The sequence below is a fragment of the Cervus elaphus genome, chromosome 9, assembly GCF_910594005.1.
Source record: "Cervus elaphus chromosome 9, mCerEla1.1, whole genome shotgun sequence".
NCBI classification, from domain to species: Eukaryota; Metazoa; Chordata; class Mammalia; order Artiodactyla; family Cervidae; genus Cervus; species Cervus elaphus.
In genome coordinates this window covers 47,987,984-48,003,495 of record NC_057823.1, presented here as the reverse complement: position 1 = coordinate 48,003,495, position 15,512 = coordinate 47,987,984, and the positions used below count along the sequence as shown (strand labels likewise).

The window sequence follows — 15,512 nt, the reverse complement described above, 5'->3', positions numbered from 1 at the left end:
GAAACAAAAATGAGAGCAAACTCTTCTAAAGAGCAAAGCTGCCTGGCAGGTATCACCACTTTGAGCCTGCTGCCCACCCCAACACCAAGCCACACCCCTCATCTCCACCATCTCCTAGACTTCTCAGTGAGATGAAAACTCTATTCTCCCATTTCACAGGTAGGGAGGCTGAAGCTGGGAGACATTATATGATTTACCCAAGGTCACACAGCTAGTAAAAGACACAGACAAGACTCCGACTCTGAGTATTGGGTGTCAGAGGCATCTTTTTGACATCACAGGCTCTGCCTGGGAACAAGGGCAGACAGAGAATCACATATGTATGTACCACATCACCACTGAGAACAAAACTCAGAAAATTGCTGTTGTGCGGGGGTAGAAAGGTTTGATTTCCCAGCACAAGCACCAGACTGAATGCCACTGCAGCTAGACAAATGTCTGGCCCTCCATACATAGTAAAGGACCAGCAGTCACATTTATGCCCAAAGATACCCAGGAGGCATCTTTGGGAGGAGGCTGCCTAGGACAAGGTCAGTAGCATCTTAGCTTAGCAGCCCATGGGCCCAGACTGGCCAGCAAACCAGTTTCAAACACAAAACAGCCAAACTATAAGCAGAGGCTAGAATTCCCGAAAGGCAGGGTCCCAGCCGACTAGAGACTGCATTCCAAATCTGAAATCACAGGCATCAGGGACGCAGCTCTTAACCCTTAAGATTCAGTGCGCACTGAGTCCATCACACCCACCAAAGAGGTGTTCCTATTGTTGAGTGTCGAGGGGAGGCTGTGGATTCCCTCAACAGCAGGATATGGTGCAGGGGCCACCTTGAGGGCCCGAGTGCCGCGGAGTCTGCAAGGCTTGGTCGGGCAGGCTTCCTGCTTTAGGGGTTACGAGGGGATCTGGGGTCTCCACATTCCCAGTAAGATAGCCTTGGAGGTGGGGACCAGAGGGTGCCAGGGCGAGCAAGGGGCCGTGGCTTCTCCCGCAGCAGCTGTTGGAGTGAACCAGGCAGGGAGGCGCCGGGGGTGATGGCACCTCATGAAACATTGATGCCCGGCAGCCGCACTGCCATCTCCCGGCACCTACAGCCAAAGCGGCAGCTCTGAGTCCCTCGGCTGTCGGCCGTCGGGGCAGGCCCAGCCGCTCTGGTCACGGGGGTAGTCCCAGCCAGACTGCCCACCCGACTCTGCGTCCCATCCTAGGGCCCCAGCAGCAGCAGGCTCAGACTCGGCGCTTAGGGGAAGCAGGAAATCTGTTTGCCCAACTGCTTTCCCAGCACAGGGCTTCACTCGGCATATCTGGCAACGGAGAAGAACCCAGTCTTCTGAGAACAGAACTCAGTTCCCCTTAGTCTGGCTTATCTCCCAGTAGCCACCAGCCAGGGCCAGGCCAACTCGGCCACATAGGTTGAGTCCTCTCCTGTGAAAGGGCCAAGCAGGACGACTGCTGTAGGATGTGCAGGCAAGGGGCTGGGCAAGGGGCCTCAGAAGTCTGCCCTCGTGGGATGGGTCTCCCCTTTCCTCATCAGCCCAGCCCCTGAGGAAAATGGGGGTGGGGTGGGGAACCCTCCAAGCAGAACAGATCGGGCGGTTGTCCCTCCCTTGCAACCCCCACCCCAACCATACACAGAGACTGACTCTAGGGTCTGTCCTCAAACCTCCCTTGGCTGCCAAGCTCTGCGCGGCAGACTCCCCTGGCCAATATGCAAGACCAGCTCCCTCCCGCAGGCTGAGCAGAAAGGGGGGAAAGTCGACTCTCAAAACCCCGGCTCAAAGCTTCACCTGGCGGGACCCGGGGAAACTCCGACCAGACCCCGACTAAACCGAGATCAGGCCCAGCCCTTCGACTGTCAGGTGGGAAACTGAGCCCGGGGAGAGAAGGTGCGCCGGGGCCAGGCCGGGACCCGCAACGACTTCGTCCGCATGCGGCCAGGCCCCTCCTCCGCGCGCGCAGTCCCGGGGCGCGCTCTGCGGCCTCGGGCCCCGGCCACGAGCCGCGCCGACCCCTGCCTGCGCCCGGAGGGAGGCCGGGACCCCTAGTCCGCGGGACTGCGCGCCGCCCCCTCCCCGCCGGTCCCGACGAGCGCCTCGCTTCCCCTCCCCCCTTCCCGCCTCCCCAGTCAGTGTCCCCGCCTTCCCCGCGGGCGACGGGCGGCGGCGGCAGCAGGAGGAGCGGGCCGAGCCGCGGCAGCCCGGTCCTTGCGCGCTGGGATGTAGCGAACCAGAAGGGGCAGAAGCTGCGCGCAGAGCCGGAGACACAGCTGGATCCGGGGCCCCAGTCGGAGTGAAAATCTAAGCCAGAGTCCGTGGCGAGCGAGCCCGGAGCCGAGGATCCGCACGCGCCGCGCAGCCCGGGTCGGGTAAGAGTCTTTGAGCTAGGGGCGCGGGTCCCCGCGGTGTTGGGGCGCAAGGAGGTGGTGGCCGAGTTGCGCGCTGTTGGCTCCGAGAGTAGGTGGGGTCCAGCCGGTGGCACCGGACTGAGCGCATCGCGAAGGCCAGGAGCCATCGAGGCAGCTCCAGGAGCTTGTTCCTGCGCCCAGCGCACAATCACAGCTGCCATCGTCAGGCACTACCTCACCTAACCGGCGGACCCACGCCACGCTGTAGCCCTGGGCACCCTAAGAGAGCAACAGTTTCGGGGGTGCGGGCCCCGGCACTGCAAGGGCACAACCCTGGACGCCCTTCGCAGCCCTTCGTGGTGGCGCGGACCGCCGGGGACCTCTGGGAGAACCGGCAAGTGAGAGGGCCGCCCACCGCTCCCCGCTGCACCCAGGAATGGGGGCCCCAGAACGAGCGGAAGCGCTGGCCCCTCTGCACGCACGGGGAACTTTGGCCTTACTTCGCGTCAAGAGGGTATTTTTCCTAAACGAAACCGCTTCATTCGTTTGCTCGTTCGTTTGTTCGGGCAGCTATAATGTAGAAAAGCAACAGACGTCGGCCAGAGCCCCGGCTGCCTTCGCGGCGCACCCCGAAGTCCCGCCGCAGTGCTTGGAGGCGCCCCCAGCCCAAAGCGGCCTGCCCTAGCCGCCACCGTCAGTTTTTCCTTACCCTAAAAGAAACCCCAAGTGCTCTTCGCAAAATCCAATAAAGATATTCCCGCAGCTTCTCCAGGGTTTGGTTGTTGACGCAGGGTTCCCGAGCACGCAGCCGCTTCTCTAGAACGGGGTCTCGGAATTCTGAAATTGACCAGCCTCCTAAATCTGAGCTGATTCCGCCGTGGTTAAGCAGGGCCCCCGGCGGCCGGGATCGCAGAAATGGGAAACTCCAGCGAATCTTGGTTCCGATGTTTTCTAATTTAGGAATTCCCTTAATCAAAGTATTTGAATCCACTTTTCTGAGAAACCAGGGCTCGGGTATTCTCTCGGCAGCCCAGTGGCCTCTGACAGCCGCGGGGCCGGCCCGGAGGGTAGCAACCCCAGGTTGCTGTCCACTTGGTGGAGGATACAGGGCGAGAATAATGACAAAAGCTACAGGCAGTGGGGGGCAGCCCAAGAGGTGGACTCACTGGCCTCCAGCCTTTTCCTCAGACTGCTCTGGAAGCCCTCACCTCTGTTGAAAAAGGAAAAGAAGTGGTCTGGGCATATAGACTCAGAGCCGGACTCCGGGATGTTGAGGTGGCTCTCGTTGACCTTCAGGCCAGGCTCAGCGTGCCCTTCCATTAGGAAGGCAGCTGCTGGGAAGAGGAGTCTGTGTACACAAAAGCTGACCCTCTGCTTCCCAGCTGTGTGAACAGCCACTGCCACTTTCCCAGCCTGCTCGTCCCCTGGCTCATCCATTCTCAGGAACTACAGAGTGACCAGTGGGCTTGGGTGAGCCGTGAGCCTGGAGAGCGATGGGCTCTACCAGCTGCTTTCAGCGAGTTCTGAGTTTCCTGCTCCCAGTACATCTCAGTTCTTCCCATTGGGACAGGCTGGGGAACCCCAACTGAAAGGAAGTCGCAGGCTGGGGACCTGAAAGCTGAAAGGATCCATTCCCAGCCACCTACCTGAGAGCCCCTTTCCCATCACCCAGAAACTGCTTTCAGTGAAAGAAACAATGATTTTTATTGGGGAGGGGATGTTAGATCTGGCAGAAGGAGGTAGGTGGTCCCGGCTGCACTCCCAAAACTGGGTTTTCTAGTTTGAACTTCTCCACGGCCTAAGAGGCTTAGGGCTGGAATGTCCCAGAGAGTCACGGATGGCCCCGGAGGCAAGCCATGGCACATTCCTTTCCTTTTCCTAAAATCCCTTGATTCTGGTGCAAAGATTAGGACAAGGTACCCCTGTGAGTGGGTGGAAGGATGCCCTCTAAGAGGACCCTCCAATCACCCTTCCCAAATAAAATGACTAAGCCATTCTTGGGCAGAGTCTGTTTTCTGTAAGCCCAGCCTCAGGAAGGGTCCCTGTGGTGATTATTTCAACCCGACAAGAGCCCAGGCTTCTCTGCTGAACCCAGCCAGGACTCTAAGCCCCAAATTTCCTGAAAGTCACAGAATCATTGCTAGCTCTGTGTGGCCTGGAGGGTTGGTTCCAACCCCAGTAAGCCCGCTTCCCTTCTTTCCTCATGTCCCATCATCTGGTGAGGTGGAGGCTGAAGCAGCGTGTCCCATGTCAGACTTGGGAGCTGCAGCACAGTGCAGGTCACGCCTTGCCCAAGGTCACACAGCAAAAGCCAGGGGAACATTGAGTCCCTGCTCTGACTCCTGAAAGAGAGCTGCCTCCTGTCTCGTGTGTGTGTGTGTGTGTGTGTGTGTGTGTGTGTGTGTGTGTGTGTGTGTGTGTGTGTGTGCAAGAAGCCCCTATTCTGCCTGGGATAGCAGCCAGGGGAGAGAGCAGCTGAGGAAGAAGACAGAGCACCCCAAGTCCCTTCTCCAGCCAGCACCCAAGATCAGGCCAGGGCCTCCTCTGGATCAATCAGTTCCTCACCCCTACTCTTTCAGTGCTGACTGGGTCTAGTGGAGAGGACACCCCGGGGCAGCCCCCACTAGTCTCAGCTCCTCTCTAGGGCTCAGGGCCCCCGGGATATGAAGCTTCACCCGCAATAGTCCGAGGACTTTTCTGTCCACACAGCAGGCATCAAGATTTCCAAATATAGGGATTATTGTGACTGCTTGGAGCCCTGCCAGAGGCTTGGATCTGGAGGGACACACAGCAGGTGCTCAATAACTGCATTAAATGCACCAACAGTGAGGGGCACAAGACCCTCAGACTGAGTAGCTAGCGCTGCAGAGTCACAAAACAGTCCCCATCCACGGAAGGCCTGACTCTTTAGACCCTCTGGGGAGTGTGGGGCTGTGATGGCCAGCCTCCGGATGCCCAAAGGCAGACCATTCATTTCACAACCCCTCCCAGAGGAGCACTGTGCTTCCCACCTTGGCCTGACACTTGGTGGGCTTAGAACACACCCCTCTCAGCCAGATTTCGTGCCAGATAGCATCAGTGTTCTGGAGCTCAGAGGCCTGGTTGTGTGTACACATATGTGACTGTATTCAGCACTCCCCTGTGTGGGCGCAGTGAGTGTGTGTGTGTGTGTGCACGCACAGCACACCTGTACAGGTATGCAGTACATCTAAGTATGTGCATGCTTCTGTGACCCTGGCAGGCTGGTGGCTCACTGTCCCATCGAAGTAAGGCAGCTGCCAGGATGGTGGCTTGCGGAGGGGCACTCACTGGCATGGCCTAACACCTAAATACATCCTTGAAAGGAGGTATTGCTCCTGCAGGAGATTCAACTGGAAACTGTGGTCAAATATGGGGCTGGGGCCAAATGCTCAGCCACCACTGTTCCCATTGTCCATGGACCCCTCCCCATTCCCCTACACACCAAGTCTACTTTCACCCTGGGGGTCTCAACCTACAGAAAATTACCTTTGGAGAGGTTGGAGCCACTCCCCCAACCCAAACTCCTGGATGCATTCTCCTCTGGCCCCAGCCTCAGAGCTTGCCCTCTGTGGTCACAGGCACCCAGGGAGAGTGGGCCAGCCCCTAACGAACTGTGCTTACTCCCCAGGACCCAGAGCTGGGGGCCTTGGTCTGGGGCCAAGGGAGTGAGAGGCAGGCCTGGTTCTACCCTGCCCACGCCCCTGCCCCCACAATCCTCACCAGAGATCTCAGCCTGAAGTGGAAGCAGGTGACTGCCAGGGTGATAGGGAGCTGGGTGAGGGCAGGGACTGCTGAGGGTCCCAGACCCTGACAGTTGGCACAGTCAGCCCCAGGCAGAGATCCCAGGAGAACATGAGGATGCCCTGGGCCCTAGCGTGAGGCACTGGGCCTGGACATGACCACAGTGCTTCTCCAGGTCTCACACACACCCCCCACCGCCGTCCTGCTCAGTGCTGCTTCTGTCTGATGGGGCACACAGACAGGGGGCAAAGGGCACCCTGGGGTCCACCTGTGGCTAGAGGAACAGGTCAGGGCTGCACCCTACCATCCCAGCTGTCCCCTATTTGCTCAAGACTCTGACATCTCAGGACCAGTTAACAATTGTTAAGCAAAATCCTTCAACAAACTTCAGTGAAGTAGGAGGATTCAAGGAGGGACTCATTCTAAGGGAGGGGAAGGGGAATGTGTTTGTGCTCATGGAGGGCCCACTGGTGCTGCAGCTTAGCTACCATTGTAGCTAAGAGAAGCTCCAAGACTGTCCTAGGCTTCCTGGCCTGCTGGCCTAGGTTTGGAAACTGCAGTCACCTGGCCTGCCTGGCCTGTGCCTGCCACCCCTGAGAAGCCAAAGTGAGGCGCCAGGCCCTGCGAACCTGCCGGGAAGGGGGCAGAGGGGGGCCCGCCCTGTGGTAGCCAAGGCGGGGACCTGGCGGATTTGGCCAGACCGTTGAAGGTGCAAAACAAGGGGAGAGAAGAGGCTGTGGGGGCCTGGCAGGGCTCTTGGGGTCTCCTGCTGCACTCGACAGCGGCCTGGAGCCAACAGAAACGTTTCGTCTGATTAGAAGCCATCAGTTCTATCCCAATCCCGGAAAATTGACTGCGGTGCAGAGAGGGTAGGCCTGAGAAGCAGCCTTGGGGGAGAGGGTCCAAGCTAATTAGGAGGCAGCATCCGGGGGCCCATTAGAGCGCAGGCTGCTGTCACTCAGCCTGGCTCGGGTCCCGGGAGAAGAGGCCGGGGAAGGAGGGGCCGTGGCCCCTCGTTGAGGACGCCGCTGGGAGCTGCCGGAACGAGCCCTGGGCTCTGCCCCCGCCCTGGCGCTGACTCGCAGGCGCCCGGTCGGTTGGATCCTGCTCGGTGAACGTTCACTCATCCCGGGCTGTTCTCGCCGGGGGCTCGGAACTTCGAGGCGGCCCAGACAGGAGTTGATTTCTGAGCGAAACCAGTCATTTGGGGCTTGAGGTGGGCACGAGCCGCGCGGGACTTGCAAGCCAGATGCGTTTCTTTTGTGCGGCCGAGGGAGAACTCGGCGTGCCACCGGGGAAGGAGGGTGAGGCGCGGCGAGGCCGCGGGAGGGGGGAGGCGGCGGGAAGGTGGCTGCGGAGGGGGAGGGCGCGGGCGAGGCAGGCAGAGAGGGAGGGAGGGCGGCAGAGAGGGCGCGGCGGCGCGGGCGGCTCGGGGCTGGATTCCGCCCGCGCTCCCTCGCCTGCTCGCTGGCTCCCTCCCTCCCAGCCCCCTCCCACCAAGGCCCACCCCACCCACCACCCCTGGCGCAGGGACTGCTGGAACCTGGCGGTGCGCGCTGTCGCTTTAAGACAGACTCTGCCGGCGCCGTCCGGAGCCTTAGAAACCGGCCCCGGATCGGGAGCCGGAGCCGGGGCCGGGCGGGCGGCTGAGGCCCGAGCGGCGGGAGCGCAGCGCGGAGCGCGAAGCCGGGCCCCCGGGTCGCGAGAAACCGCTGCCGCTGCCGCCCGCCTGGCCCCGCAGCCCCGGGCGGCCCATGGGGCGAGCGCGGCGTCGTTGCGGGCGCGGGCAGCCCTGGGGGGCAGCCGCTTAGGGGCTGCGCTCTTGTCCTCGCAGGTCGCTGCCGGGGCGGCCGGGCGCGCCCAGCCCCGGCCCCCGGAGCGCCCGCCTCGGTCCCCGCCTCCATGGACGCCTTCAAGGGGGGCATGAGCCTGGAGCGGCTGCCAGAGGGACTCCGGCCGCCACCGCCGCCGCCGCACGACATGGGGCCCGCCTTCCACCTAGCCCGCACGGCCGACCCCCGCGAGACTCTCGAAAACTCCGCCAGCGAGTCGTCCGACACGGAGCTACCAGGTAAGAGCGGCTCCCGGCGAGACGCGCGCGGAACCACCCGGACGCAGGGCGCGGGGAGCCGGGAGCAGGGCCGCGCCCCGCAGCCGGGCTCGCTGTACGCCCCAGGAGCGTCAGGACCTTGCCTTTTCCCATTCTCCATCTGACGATGAACGTGGACATGGACGCGCTTTATGAAACGGAAATTTTAGTGCTTTGCCAAGGCACTTCCACGCGGTCCCGTCGCGCCAAGTGACCGGCCGATGCACGAACCTACAACCGGAAGGTCGGAATGACAGCCTCTCTCGTTCAGGAGCAAATAGAGCGGGGAGAAAAGTTAGGTTTGCGCAACTGGTTGTCCAGGGGGCCGCTGGAACCGAAGGAGAGGAGCATATCAAAGAGGAATGGGCGGGTGGGCGAGAGAAAGTGCCCAGAGAAACAGTACAGACACCCCGACAGACTGGGCGACTGACTTGAAAGGGGCAAACCAAAGAGAAGGTATGGCGGGCAAAGTCAGAAAAGCAAACTGGGGGCAAGAAAAACAACCTTAAGTAAAAGGAAAAGCGAGGACAGCGAGGGCAAGCGGGCCAAGAGGCGCCGCCCGGCTAGGATATAGGACCCCCCAAAAGAAGGATCCCCGCGGCACGTGCGCCGCGGGAGCCGGGAGCCGCCAGGCCGCCTGTGCAGGGCTCCGACTCGGCTCAGGCACGTCTCCTTCCGCGCTGCGTTTTTGTCGGAGCTCAAGCTATTTTTTTCCCCCAGCTACTGCTGGGCCGGCGGGTGGGCGGCGCGGGCAGCACCGAGGCTAGTCCCTCGCCTTGCCCGGACTCCCGGGTCTCCGAACTGCTCCGGCGCTCTCGGTCCTAGTTCGGCGCCGCCGCTGAGCTCCCCACTCCCCGGGCCTTGGGCGCCTCTTCTGCGTTCATTTCTTAATCCACCGCTGAGTGTTTCTCTACGCGTTTGTAATCTCTATTTGTTTCTGTTTTGCATCCCTAAGTGACTTTCTCTGAGAGGTTCTGTTTGGTTGGTTAAAAAACAATCAACACTGGACGGTACTTTTGTTTTCAAAAGTTTTAACCGTGGCCTTTGGTTGGTTTTTATTTTTAAAAGCCCGGAGAAATATATAATTACAGATTGCTCTTTTAAAAAAAAAAGGTCTATGAGAATAGATTTAAATTTTTAACTGTATATTTCGATGTAGAAAGAACTGCTATTCTAGGTACATTTTCAAATTAAAATTTCTACATTATTCAAGAGATTTTAAAAAGTCAATCCAAAATGGCGCGTTTCTCCGGGATTTTCTCAAAATCCACTTACAGTGGTGTTACTTGCGGAATTTAAGTTACCTAACAATAGTGTTGTATTTCCCTGGGATTTAAAAATTACCTGGGGAAGGGCATTATCCAGAAGGGGTTTAAAAAAATCAATCTACAACACTACGTTGATTTTTTAAAAATCCCAGATAAATAAATGCCTGTGCTTGCCTGGAGCTTATAAACGTACAGCACTGTATTTAGTTAGGAGTGTGTTTGCATGGAGGTTTCTGGCTTCTTAATTTGCGTTCGCTGTGTTTCTGCCTATTTTTAAGAGTTTCTGACCCTTTCTGTGTTTTTACCCATAGAGCTGTTAGCTTTTCTGGGATTCAGTGTTTTGGTTTTAAATCCTTTTTCTTTATGTTTCAATGTTTCTATGACTGTGTTTTGTGTAGCTTGAGAGAGAGAGCAAGACTAGAGCTCCCAGGTCACCTAGACAGAGTCTGTGGGTCTGGGCTGCCCGGCAGCCGCCAGAGGGATTTTTCTGGGCCTTCGGACTTGAGGCCTGGAGCTAAGGCCGAGAAACCGGCTGTGCTGTGCTGTGCCTGCCCGGTTCAGTGGGGCTCCGGCTCGGGCCGGGGAGAAGAACGTGCAGGCCACCGCCTGGCTCTGACTCCAGGGATCCCCTAGCTTCAAGCTAGAAAAGTCTGATCCTAGCTCAGAAAAGCAGAGATCTCCTCCGATTTAGAACCCCCCAAGAACCCTAAAAACTGTACATTTTCCGGTGGCATCAACAGTAGGGCTCCAGCGTGTGCCGAGCGGTGAGAGCAGGCCCTGCCCAGCTGGGAACCTTGGTCCGCGGCTCCAACTCCTGGGCTCTGCTCCCAGACGAGCCTGACCAGAAGGTGACTACTGACCGACCAGACACAGGCGGGTTCTTTCCAGCGGGGACAATTAATTCCAGGGCCCCTGGCGGGAGGGCGGGCCGCCAGCGCTGATCGCGGGGCTTCGGTGGAGCCGGGACGGGGTGCAACAGGGCAAAAGCCCGAGGTGACCGGCGCCCCATCCTGCCTGCTTCAGAAAAGGAGCGCGGTGGGGAACCGAAGGGGCCCGAGGACAGCGGTGCCGGCGGCGCGGGCTGCGGCGGTGCCGAGGACCCCGCCAAGAAGAAGAAGCAGCGGCGGCAACGCACGCACTTCACAAGTCAGCAACTGCAAGAGCTGGAGGCCACGTTCCAGAGGAACCGCTACCCGGACATGAGCATGCGGGAGGAGATCGCCGTGTGGACCAACCTCACCGAGCCACGCGTGAGGGTGAGCGCAGGGTGTGCGCCTAAGGGGACCCGCGCAGAAGGCTGCCAGCCGGCCCAGTGCAGACCTTGAAAGCTTAGACCCGCGCCCAGACTAACACTCTTTCCAACAGTCAGACCTTCTCCCTCCCTCCACCGGAGGAGATTCCACCTTAGGCCCCGTCTACCCAGCTGCTGCTGAGCCGTTTGGTGCTAGCGCCCAACGGCTGCTGCCTCCTCGGATCTTTCTGACCCACATCCTCTGGCTCCACCGCAGCCCCCATCCAAAGGCGTGTGGCCCCAAGGGAAGTTCCCCTGCCCAGTAGAGCCCAGAGCCCGCCCGGACGTTACGACCCTAGACTGTGCAGAGGATTCCCCGCCGCTGGGGACCTCGGAGCCGCTAGTGCCTTCTTGCAAAAACGAAACGGAAAGGCAGAACCTGCCTGGCAGTCTGAGAGAGGCCTGAGAAGAGCCCAGGCTTGGGGGTCTCAAACTTCCTGGGGCAGTGGTCCTATCCGCAGTTGGCTAATTCATAATCTCAGGGTATTCTCCACCTGACTGTCAGTCATCAGCCAACCTGTAGCTGAACCCTTTCCCTAATGCCCTTTCCTGTAGGGCTGGGGTCAGGTGGGAGGTGGGCGACAAATCTGGTGGATGAGTGAGCTTCAGGAGGAATCCCTTTGGAGATCTAAGATCTCCAGCCCAAGACTAGACTGCACACTCGCTCTTCTCACCCCTCGGTTCCCAGTGAATACATGGCTTTTCTGCCAGAGCAGCAAGAGAGTAATTTCTTCTCTGGGTACTGCAAACATTTAATCAGATGTTGGGAGCACATCCCAAACTAAACCAAAGTCCCACCGGGGCCACAGACTCCCTGCTATAACCTCAGCTCTCACCCCACCCCAGTCAAGCTGGCCAGCCCAGTGGGATAGGGAGTGAAGACAGCGCTCAGTAATCCAGAACTCACTAATCCTGCCCCCCGGTTTATGGTGGTAGGGGTGCGGTGGCGGAAGGAATCAGGCAGTGTTAGTGCTTGGGATGGAGAAGGCTGACAGGCAGGGATCCCGCAAGAAAGGTCGTGGGAACAGCCCAGGGCAAGGACTGGGATTTGGGAAGAAAAGAGGTTCTTAACTGAATTTCGTGGGGAAAAGTAGAGGGGGAGAGCAGAGAGAAACTAGTAAGAAGTGAAAGGAAATTAAATATTTGCAGAAAAACATATTTGGCGTATATTTAGGTGGCAGGAAAGAAATTAAATATTTAAGGGAGAAGCAAAAGGATCAAGTATTTGAGAAAAATAAAGAATCGACTAAGAGAAAACAGTGAGGGTCAGATATTTGGAAAGAAGGAAAAAACTAAATATTTGGAGAAGAATCGAAAGGATCAAAAATGGGGGATAACACAGAAAAATGGACTGTCTGAGGGAGAAAAAAGTGGTTCAGATAGCAGGGTGGACCAAATGAAAATAAACATTTGGGACAGAAATTAGAATATCAAATATTACCAATAAAGATGGAAGCAGACTATCTGAGGAATGAAAAATAGACTGAGGAGTCGCAAGGTCCTATGTTTCAGGGAAGAAAACTACCTTTGGTGTTGGAGAAGAAAATGGAAGGGGTATTTAGGAGATAGACGGGGAACCGTTTGCGGGAAAAGGCACAAGATGACCTGGTTGAGAAGAGGAGGAAAGAAAACAAATATTTGTTATTAAAAAAAACAAAACAAGAGGATCCCCCTTAGGAGAAGAAACCGGATTTAATTAGGGGAAGAGGATAAAGATCAGAAAAAAAAAGACTAGTAATATTTTCTGGGGACAGGAAAGGAACCATTATGGGGAGAAGGCAGGGGCGGAAATATGGAAGAAAAGAAACGGAACGGTATTGGGGAGAAGGAAGCGGGCTGGATGGGGCGGGGGCGGTGGGGGCGCCTTCCCGCCCGGCAGCCTTGACCTTTCTCCGGTCCCCCTCGCCTAGGTCTGGTTCAAGAACCGGCGAGCCAAGTGGCGGAAACGCGAGCGTAACCAGCAGCTGGACCTGTGCAAGGGCGGCTACGTGCCGCAGTTCAGCGGCTTGGTGCAGCCCTACGACGACGTGTACGCCGCGGGGTACTCCTACAACAACTGGGCCGCCAAGAGCCTGGCGCCAGCGCCTCTCTCCACCAAGAGCTTCACCTTCTTCAACTCCATGAGCCCGCTGTCGTCGCAGTCCATGTTCTCGGCCCCCAGCTCCATCTCCTCCATGACCATGCCTTCGAGCATGGGCCCGGGCGCCGTGCCCGGCATGCCCAACTCGGGCCTCAACAACATCAACAACCTCACCGGCTCCTCGCTTAACTCGGCCATGTCGCCGGGCGCCTGCCCGTATGGCACACCCGCCTCGCCCTACAGCGTCTACCGGGACACGTGCAACTCGAGCCTGGCCAGCCTGCGGCTCAAGTCTAAGCAGCACTCGTCTTTCGGCTACGGCGGCCTGCAGGGCCCGGCCTCGGGCCTCAATGCGTGCCAGTACAACAGCTGACCGCCCGGCCGAGCCACGCGGGCCGGCGGCCGGAACGGCGCCGGGGTCGGGGCCGGGACCCGGACGGGCGCGGAGGACCTGGCTCCTGAGCCACCCTCTGCGCCCCACCTCCCCACCTCCGGCTTGGTTTTGTGTTTGCTTTCCTGGACCTCACTCTGCCCTCCAAAACGAGACAAAACAAAAAAAGACATCGGAGAAAAGTGCCGCGAAAAAAAACGGATGAGTTGCAATTTCCCTCGGGATGGCGCGGGTGGTGCACGTTCGCTCGCTTGGGGCCCGGGTGGGCCACTCCGCGGAGGGGACGCGGCGCGGGAGGCGAGCGCCCAGGCCCGCGGCCCGGAGGAGACGCCCCCGTAGCCCGCGTTCCCGCCGCGCTGGACCCAGACTGAGCGGCCGCGCCTGTGAACTGGAGCGCGGAGCCCAGGCAAGCCTGGGCCCCGGCCAGGTGGGAACCAAGACGCCCCCTCCGAGCTGGGCCCGGCTGAGCATACCTTATAGCTCGATCCGGATCCAAGTTGGAGCGGGCGTTGAGCCGGGGATGATGGTACCCAGCCCAGGGTCGGGAACTCGCCGCGGAGCCGTACTAATGGCCCCAGCGCGCCTCGAGGAGCCCTCGCCTGCCCCGTGCCCCGGAGTCCTATTTTAAGGCCATGGAGCGGCAGCTGGCGGTGCGGTCGAGGCGGGAGCGTGCTGAGTGCTTGTCTCCGAGCATCCCAGCCCCCAGGCTTCGCCGCAAACCCAGGCCCTCCGCTCGGCTCCCCCCGGGGCTAGGAGAGGGCCCCCCTTTCCCGGCGAAGAGCCCCCTCCTCACCGCCCGCCGTGCAAGAGTCGAGCCGGGAGAGCTCGGGGCGCGGCCAGGGCCCCAGCCGCGCCCACTTTGCACACCCGCTCTCCGGCCCGCGCCCCTGTTTACAGCGTCCCTGTGTATGTCGGACTGACTGTATAGAATTATAAATCTGTCTATATCGACTTGTCCATGTACGTCTATTAAAAACCATAGTACGAGCGTGCTAACCACTGCCGAGCCCTGACTGCTTCATTCGGCCGAGAAGGGAGGCGGGTAGAAAGGGAAATGGGCCCCCTTGGGCTCTGCTGGTAGGAGGGAAGAACCGAGGCCGACCCCGCCAGAGGACCCTACCCCCACTTCCCCGCCACCATTCACGGCCTGTTCAGCCCGGCTCCCTTGAGGACGTGGTTGGGCGCTACCAACTCCGTCTCCGAGCGCGCGCGCCCCCGAAGCAATCGACTGAGCCGCTCTGCCTCCCGCGCTGCGCGGGCTGTCCCAGCCTGGCCCGACCGCCAGATTCTGCAGGTTCTTCTCAGGCTGGGTCTGAATGACCTTTCAGCCTCTTAGGGTGGTGCGCAGACTTTGTCTGCCGGGAACCTTGGGGTGGGAGCCGCTAAGAGTTTCTTTAGGCCTGGGGTTGCCTTTTCTCTCATAGGCCCGGTGCCCGCACTGAGCGTCCTGCTCTCGCTGTTCGGGAGGACCGAGGGTGCTGGATCTGCCAGTCTAGGCAGCGCCTCCCTCTGCCTTTCCACATCGAAATCCCACCCAGGGGCATATGGCTGTTCCGGTGAAAGTGTCCACCACGCACAACTCATTTCTCACTTCCCTTCCAATCCAACGTATCTGTGGCTCCCAGCGCTGCCACCCTCCCCCACTTTTGGAAACTACTGAACAAGACCAGCCTGTAAACTGCCTGTAAAATTCTGCTTCCCTTTAAGTAAGTCATTTCTAATGGCAAAACAAAATGTTTGCAGCTGCAGCGGGTTTGGAAGGAGGGGATGGTATTCTGCTTTAGAGTCACCTTGTGATGGGCAATGCCCTGGGGCCGGGCCCAGGCAAGCCCTAGCTGGGGATGGGGTATGGCCATGGGCTTAGTCATGGGTTAATAGCTGGAGAGCCCTGTGCACACATTCCCAGACCGGGTCAGTACTGACTCTGAGGTCAGGAGTGTTGGCCCTACTATACAGATGATGGAACTAGGGCTCCATCACACTATGCAGTGGGCCAAGGTCACACGGATTCCAAAGTCAAGCATCTTTCCATGGTCTTCTCACCTTCAGAGGAGGAGTAAGGAGGGGTCCTTCCTGCGAGATGGCTCAGCCTGATGCTGTAGGACTTGGACTGCCGGGTTCTGAGAAGGACAGGGCCAGATACACAGGCTAGGGGAGGGAGGTGGGGGAAGGGAAGGTTGGGGCAGGGGGCTGGAGCCAGACCACCCCTCCCCCAACAGCTCCAGTCCAGAGCTCCGACCCCTCACTCTCTGGAAACATAAACACAATCACATCTGGACTCAGAGTGCCTCCCCG

General features: G+C 59.0%; 2 protein-coding genes across 4 annotated transcripts; one reads left to right on the top strand and one right to left on the bottom strand.

Annotated features, from left to right (window-relative positions):
* Window positions 1-2,220: 2,220 nt before the first annotated feature.
* Window positions 2,221-14,213, top strand: PITX1 (paired like homeodomain 1). Of its 3 annotated transcripts, none has more exons than XM_043912819.1 (4): window positions 2,221-2,357; window positions 7,933-8,169; window positions 10,479-10,711; window positions 12,657-14,213. In XM_043912819.1, exons 2-4 carry the CDS (start codon window positions 8,001-8,003, stop codon window positions 13,197-13,199), a joined length of 945 nt encoding a protein of 314 aa, XP_043768754.1. In that variant the 5' UTR covers window positions 2,221-2,357; window positions 7,933-8,000; the 3' UTR covers window positions 13,200-14,213. The 3 variants fall into 3 exon arrangements, with proteins under 3 accessions (XP_043768754.1, XP_043768753.1, XP_043768752.1); XM_043912818.1 differs by lacking the exon at window positions 2,221-2,357 and adding an exon at window positions 6,895-7,314; XM_043912817.1 differs by lacking the exon at window positions 2,221-2,357 and having other exon boundaries at window positions 7,675-8,169.
* On the bottom strand, window positions 7,010-8,002 carry LOC122700790 (proline-rich protein 2-like). The gene is made up of 2 exons (XM_043913838.1): window positions 7,615-8,002; window positions 7,010-7,449 (listed from the first exon to the last, which is right to left on the bottom strand). Exons 1-2 carry the CDS (start codon window positions 8,000-8,002, stop codon window positions 7,010-7,012), a joined length of 828 nt encoding a protein of 275 aa, XP_043769773.1.
* Window positions 14,214-15,512: the final 1,299 nt, after the last annotated feature.